The 6883-nt window shown below is 54.7% G+C and overlaps 1 protein-coding gene across 1 annotated transcript; it reads left to right on the forward strand.

Annotated features, from left to right (window-relative positions):
* The first annotated feature begins 1204 nt into the window (after positions 1-1204).
* Positions 1205-6533, forward strand: RPL13 (ribosomal protein L13). The gene is made up of 6 exons (XM_014874464.2): positions 1205-1333; positions 1519-1631; positions 2495-2636; positions 4041-4214; positions 5434-5490; positions 6336-6533. The coding sequence occupies exons 2-6, from the start codon at positions 1528-1530 to the stop codon at positions 6492-6494; spliced, it is 636 nt and encodes a 211-aa protein (XP_014729950.2). The 5' UTR covers positions 1205-1333; positions 1519-1527; the 3' UTR covers positions 6495-6533.
* Positions 6534-6883: the final 350 nt, after the last annotated feature.

The raw sequence follows: 6883 nt of genomic DNA on the forward strand, positions 1-6883 counted from the left end.
GTTTTTACAGCAAGGATTTCCCAAGCAGAGGCTGAGGCAAAAACTGTGCAGAGCTCAGCAGTGGGACACGGAAACCAACTGTGCAGAGGGTAATTGAGCACACTTGGGAAGACTGTTCTGAACTGCTGGTTCTGAGCTGGAGAGGTGCTCTTAGAAATCCAGCAAAAGCAGGTGTGTGTGTTGGGAATCCTCAGGAAAAGCTGCTTCATCCTCATGGCTGTTGCAAAACGGGCCCTGCTGACAGGGTTGTCTGGTGTTCATCAGGGAAAGCATTAAAGTGGTTGTTGCTGCCTGGAGTGCTCTGGCTGGCTGCATCTTTTAGGAAGAATTATTGTCTGGAGTTACTCCATCAGGACTGTCTGTGACCTGAAAGACCCCAGCCCACGCCTGGGCTCTGACAGCTCCCAGCCCTCGGGCCTTTGTCACGGTCCCAGGCTCCTGTCCTGGGTCAGGCTGGAGCTCGGAGCCTCCTGCTTCCCTGAGAATGTGAAGATGTTCTGCACTGTGTCTAATGCCCTGTCCCAGCTCATTCCCTGGGGTCTCTAGGGAGTGATTTCTCTTGAGTTCAGGGACACAAGTAGTTTTCTACAGTTTGGATGCTGCTGCCTGGATGTTTTAATTCCAAATTTGTTCATTTCTTCCCAGTCTCACTTTTTGGATTTCCATTTCCAGCAGCAGATCAAGTTTCAAGTGTTCTTTGATTTTATTTTTTAAACTCACACAACCTTTATGGGGAGGGGTGTTCAGTTCTGTGGAGCTGAGGGTGACAGTGGGAGCGGTGCAGCGTGGGGACAGTGCAGGGTCCTTGGTGGCTTTTGGGGTGCTGCCAGCACTGCTGTGCCATTGCTCCTGTGGATCCCTCTGCTGTGGGACCTGCCCAGGGGGATGGAAGTTCCCGATCCCTCTCCTGGCTCATGCGGGATAATGCTGCTACCCCAAAAGGGCAGGGATTAGGGATCCTGCTCTGGGGTTGGATGGGGATTCCTCAGGGATTTGGGAGCAGCGGAACCCCTGCCCAGTGTCCGTCCCATCGCCCTGCCCAGGACGTGCTGGGCACGGGAGAGGGCATGGAACTGCTGCTGCTGGAGCCTAGCCCCGTGTTCCCGTTCCCGGTGTCCCCGTTCTCCCCGCCCAGCGCTCGCCGTGCGCGGCCCCTTTAAGCCGCCGCCATCTTTGCTGCGGGCACGGGAAGCCGCCGCCATCTTTGCTGCGGGCACGGGAAGCCGCCGCCGTCCCTCGCTGGCCCCGCCCCTCTCTGGGCAGCTCCCGCTCCGGCACTTCCGGCGCCGCCGCGCCAGCGCTTCCTTTCCGGTCGCCATTGTCGTGGCGGGAGGTGAGTGAGGCCCGGGGGCTCCATCCGCCGCCATCCGCCCGCCGGGGCCGCGCCCGCCGCCGTCACAGCCCCGCGCGGGGCCGTGGGCGAGGCTCCGGGGGCGCCGATGGGGCCGCACCGGGCCAGGGCCTGCGGGCTTGGGGGCGCTTGGGGTGTCCCCGCGTTAACTGTGCCCGTGTCCGCAGGCCGCAGCCATGGCGCCCAGCCGCAATGGGATGATCCTGAAGCCCCACTTCCACAAGGACTGGCAGCGCCGAGTCGCCACCTGGTTCAACCAGCCCGCCCGCAAGCTCCGCAGGTGAGTTCCGGAGCTCCGGGGGCCGCGGGAGGGGCTCTGCGGGGCCGCTCTGAAGCCAGGGCGCCGTGGGATTGTTCAGCCATCACCCGCTCGTGCTCGGGGCGAGTCTTTGCCAGCCGCAGCCAAGTGATGAGACATCTCCGGAATCGCTGCATCCACAGTGATGAACGCTCTTCCCTGGGTCTCTGATGGCAGCGGCCGCTCCAGGGCAGCAGCAGCCAGCCCAGCCCGGCTGTTTATTTCGGAGGCATCGCAGGGCAGGAGATGCCTCCCTGGAAGTGCAGAAGTGGCACGTGTGATAAAGATGCCGTGGCTGTCACAGGTGGGCAAGAGGCTAGTGACATTTGGCTTGGAGCAGCCATAGTGTGACCAGCAGAAGCGGAGCAGGGCCTGTCCCCTGATGTCACACCTGGGTTTCTGAGGTTACATTTGGCCTCTCATTGCAAGACAGACAGTGGGGAGCTGGAGCATGTCCAGAGAAGGGAATGGAGCTGGGAAGGGTCTCGATCACCAGGAGCAGCTGGAGGGCCTCATCTTGGAGAAGAGGAGACTCAGGAGGAACCCTCTGTGTCTCCACAACTTCTTGACAGCTAGGCTGCGGTCCCAGGGATCAGAGACAAGGGAAGAGGGAACAGTCTCAGTTTGTCTCAGGGGAGGTTCAGGTTGGACATCACAGGGAATTTCGTCCCGGAAGGGGTAGTCAGGCCTCATAAGAAGCTGCTCAGTGAGGTTTGGGACCATCCCGAGGACGGGCTGGATGCAGCACAGGGCTGGGTTGATAGGGTGGGGATCGGGCACAGGTTGGAGTCGATCACTTCGGGGGTGTCTCCAAGCTGAAGCGTCCTGTGACCCTGCCATTCCAGGAGGAAGGCTCGCCAGGCCAAGGCTCGCCGCATCGCCCCCCGCCCTGTGGCCGGGCCCATCCGGCCCATCGTGAGGTGCCCTACCATCAGATACCACAAAAAAGTCCGTGCTGGCAGAGGCTTCAGTCTGGAGGAGCTTAAAGTAAGTACAGAGCATCGATTCAAAGAATTCAAATCAAGTCTGAGCTCAGCTGCTTCTCCTGTCCTGCACAAGGTGACTTCCTCAGGTGTTGGTACCTGCTGGTGCTGCCACAGCCAGGGAAGGCTGTGAATTTCCTGGCTCTGAGAGCAGGAAGGAGAGCAGTCTTACCTGTGATGGTGGAGTTCGGTGTGTGGAGGGTGTTTGTTCTCTTCATCTGGATTTAAAATTGCGTTCAAACTGAAATAGGGAACATTTAGGTTGGTTAAACAAAAGAAATCCTTCCCTGTGAGCTAGGGGAGGCCCTGGCACAGGTGCCCAGAGAAGCTGTGGCTGCCCCTGGATCCCTGGCAGTGCAAGGCCAGGATGGATGGGGCTTGGAGCAGCCTGGGACAGTGGAAGATGTCCCTGCCCATGGCAGGGGGTGGAACTTGATGATCTTTAAGATCCCTTCCAACCCAGAATATTCAGAGATTCTATGAAATTTGAACTCTGAAAGAGTCTTGAGTCTCCTAAACTTTTTTTGGGGAGGAGGAAGATTAAGATCACCTTCATTAAATTGTTTCTTTATGAAACATTTTTCTGCCAATTCTAAATATTTTAGCCAATGCTTCCATGTTGAGGACCAAATAAACCCAGCTCAATTTAGTTCTAAGAGTAGCAGGGGATGTTATACCAGGAGTAAGAACTATTCAGCATAGCTTTTCAGACTAGCTGGAGTAATAATAGCTGCATTAAACTAAAAATAGTTGGATTAAAGTGGGAAGTGTTTCCTGTTCTCCTTTCCTTGTCTCTGTGACGTGCCCAGGTGTGCAGAGCTGACAGAGGTGATCTGCAGGGTCACCCGCTGTGTATCTGTGCTCAGATTCCACATCAGGGCTCCCTGGCAGCCACCAGCTGCCTCTGCGCCTGGTTCAGTGTCTTAATTAAAACATTTATAACTGAAATTGGTGCACTGAGGCAGGGAAATTGTTCTTCTGGGTGCCAAATACTTAATTACTTATTTTTCTTTAATTTTTGGGTAGTGGTGGAACACAAAGCAGGATGCAGCCGTTTGTCTTCAAACAGAAAATGAGTTTTTTAAGATAGTCTAAAAAATGATTATTGAAAGGTTGTTTCAGATGGTTAGAAAAAATCCTGATTTAATTGAGCTCCCCGTATTCAGTGAACCAGAGTTGTCCATGAACTGACTCATAAATGTCTGAATCCAAGATTAAATGTGTCCTGCAGGGGTTACACTTTGCTCCTCTAGAGAAACCCACCTGCAAAAATCAGCCCGAGCAACATTTTAAGCACTGAGATACAGCAGGTTGGTGGCATAGCTGGTCCCTCAGCTGATGCCCGTCCTTTCTGCAGACCCTCTTGGGAGCTGGGGGATGCTGACACCACTCTCCTGTCTCTCCTCAGCTCGCTGGCATCAACAAGAGGTTTGCCCGGACTATTGGAATTTCCGTGGATCCCCGGAGACGGAACAAATCCACCGAGTCCCTGCAGGCCAACGTGCAGAGGCTGAAGGAGTACCACTCCAAACTCATCCTCTTCCCGAGGAAACCAGCCATGCCCAAGAAGGGAGACAGCTCTGTGAGTACCTGACTGCTGCAAATGTGTCCTGTTTGTAGGAGGTTTGGTGTCAGACAGAGCTCCTGAGCCTTCTCCATCATGTGAACCTCATGGTGCTGAGCCCAGCACAAGGCCAGGCCTGGTAGGGTCGAGTCTAACAGGGTGCTCTAGGTTGCAGTGGCTCTTCAGCCAGGCATTTGGCTGAGCAGCTACTGGCTTGTTGTGGTGCTGATTCCTGGAGCTTTGATCCTTGCTCAGTTTTAATTTCGGGAGCTAAATTGTCACAATGGCTGGAAATTCCCCTTGGAGTCGGTCCTGCTGTTTGGAAGGCTGAGGGACAGGCTGTGAGTGGCTCCAGAGCTGTGTGCCAGGCAGGCTCCAGAAGGCAATTGTTATTGACATTCAAAAATGGTTTTCATTAAAACCTCTCCAGGATCAGAGCAAAGCTGTGTTCCCTGGCTCTGCTGCCAGTAGATCCAGGGAACACAAGGGTGAGTTCAGACTGTCCTCCCATCCTGTGGGGAATCTGGCAGCTCCAAGCTGCTTGACTGCATCTTCAGAGCAGGGAGGAAGGGCCTCGAGCTGAAACACTGATTCAGATGTGTTTGCTGGGAGTCAGCTGTATTCAGTAAATGTTCAATCATTTTTGTCTGATGACATGCTCTAACGAGAAGCTGGAATCAACCCCTGTGGGGGTTCAACTTGGAGAAAATGAGGCTCAGGGAACAGCCTCAGTTTGTGCCAGGGAAGGTGGTTCAGGTTAGACATCAGGAATTTATTCCTGGAAAGGGTGGTCAGGCCTTGGCAAGGGCTGCCCAGAGCAGTCTGGAGTCCCCATTCCTGGAGGTGCCCAAGGAAGGAATGGATGTGGCACTGAGTGCTCTGGGCTGGGGACAGGATGGGAATCGGGCACAGGTTGATCACGGAGGTCTTTTCCAACCTAGATGATCGTGTGTGAATTGAGAACAGCACAGTTGGTGTCAGAGCTGTCCCAGCTGGCAGAGCTGAGGCCGCTGCTGCTCCGGCCGGATCCGGGCACAGCGTGGGCTGCCAGTGCAGCTCCTCAGTGCCAACTGCTCTGAAGTGCTGGGTTCATCACCCTTGGGTGTTAAAGCTCCTGTCAGGATCATTAGCACTGCGTTTAAGCCGGGTACCTGCAAACAGGCTGTGCTTTAGCTGAAGTTTTAGCCAGAGAAGTTTGAATTCTGTTCTTCTAACATTCTCATCTTCTGTTGTGCAGCCAGAGGAACTCAAGATGGCCACTCAGCTCACAGGACCTGTTATGCCCATCAAGAACGTAAGTGTCATTTAATCATGTTCTCTGTGTGACATAATTGAGGTTGAAATTGAAATTGAAATTGCAGAGAGGGTTCTCTCTTTGCTGCCTCATAGCTTGAGGGTGGCTGTCTCCAGGCATTGGCCATCCTGGATCAAAAAACCCCCAGGAATAAGTCTTTGAGAGAACTGTGAACTTGAGGGAGCTTTAGGTTTAGCTGGGGTAGGAGTGCTCAGGCACGTTATGTGGTCAGTTTGCCCCTAAATGCTGTCTGCTTCCCAGAGCTGCTGTCAGTAATGTCACAAACCTCTATAGTCGTTCCCTACAGCTCCTAATGTCACAAACCTCTTCAGTCATTCCCTACAGCTCCCTGACAGGAGGATGGGGTCGGGCTCTCCTCCCAGGTGACAAGTGGCAGGACTAGAGGAAACAGCCTCAAGCTGTGCCAGGGGAAGTTTAGGTTGGATATTGGGAAAATTGCTTCATGGACCAGGCTGTCTATCCCTGGCACAGCTGCCTGGGCAGTGGTGGAGTCCCCATCCTTGGAAGTGTTCAAAAAACACGTGGATGTGGCACTTGAGGACATGATTGGTGGTAACCATGGTGGTGCTGGGCTCGCTATTAAAGGTCTTTACCAGCCTTAACAATGCTGCCATTCTGTGAAACCTGACTCAGGTTTCCCGTGGTGCTTGTTTTTATTCCTGCTCCATTGTGCTCCGCGCAGATCCCGGCGGAGCAGGCTGAGGGCAGGGCCTGTAGATGGCAGGAGCGCTCCATTCCCGCTGTGATCCTCTCAGAGATAACTCCGGGAAGCCTCAGCTCCCTGTTCCCAGGGGCACTCTGACTGTCTGGCGCTCTCTCCGCAGGTTTTCAAGCGGGAGAAGGCGCGTGTCATCTCGGAGGACGAGAAGAATTTCAAGGCCTTTGCCAGCCTTCGCATGGCCCGGGCCAACGCCCGCCTCTTCGGCATCCGCGCCAAGCGCGCCAAGGAAGCGGCGGAGCAGGATGTGGAGAAGAAGAAATGAACTGTTCTCCCCAGAACTGTCAATAAAAAGCCGTAGACAGCCGAGTGTGCTGTGGTTTTGGGGCACATGTACCGGGTAGCAGAGCTGCCCGTGTGCCTGTGGCGGTGCAGGGATGTGTTCGAGCGTGGGAAGCCTCGTTTGCTGTGATTGGAGGCTCCACGTTTCCCTGAAATCGAGTTAAACACCTGCCTTGTGCCCACTCCTCTGCCTTGGCAGGGCTGCAGCCTGGGCTGCCTTCTGCTCTGATTCTGAGGGGCTTTGGGGGTTCTCTCTCCATGCCAGGCTTTGTCTGCTGCCCCTTCCCTGCCTTCCATGCCAGTATTCCTGGTTTGATGATTTCCACACCTCTGTGTGAGGCAAAGCTGTACAAGTTGGGTGTCCTGGTGGGG

The sequence above is a fragment of the Sturnus vulgaris genome, chromosome 12 (genome assembly GCF_052056855.1).
Source record: "Sturnus vulgaris isolate bStuVul1 chromosome 12, bStuVul1.hap1, whole genome shotgun sequence".
In the NCBI taxonomy this organism is placed as follows: domain Eukaryota; kingdom Metazoa; phylum Chordata; class Aves; order Passeriformes; family Sturnidae; genus Sturnus; species Sturnus vulgaris.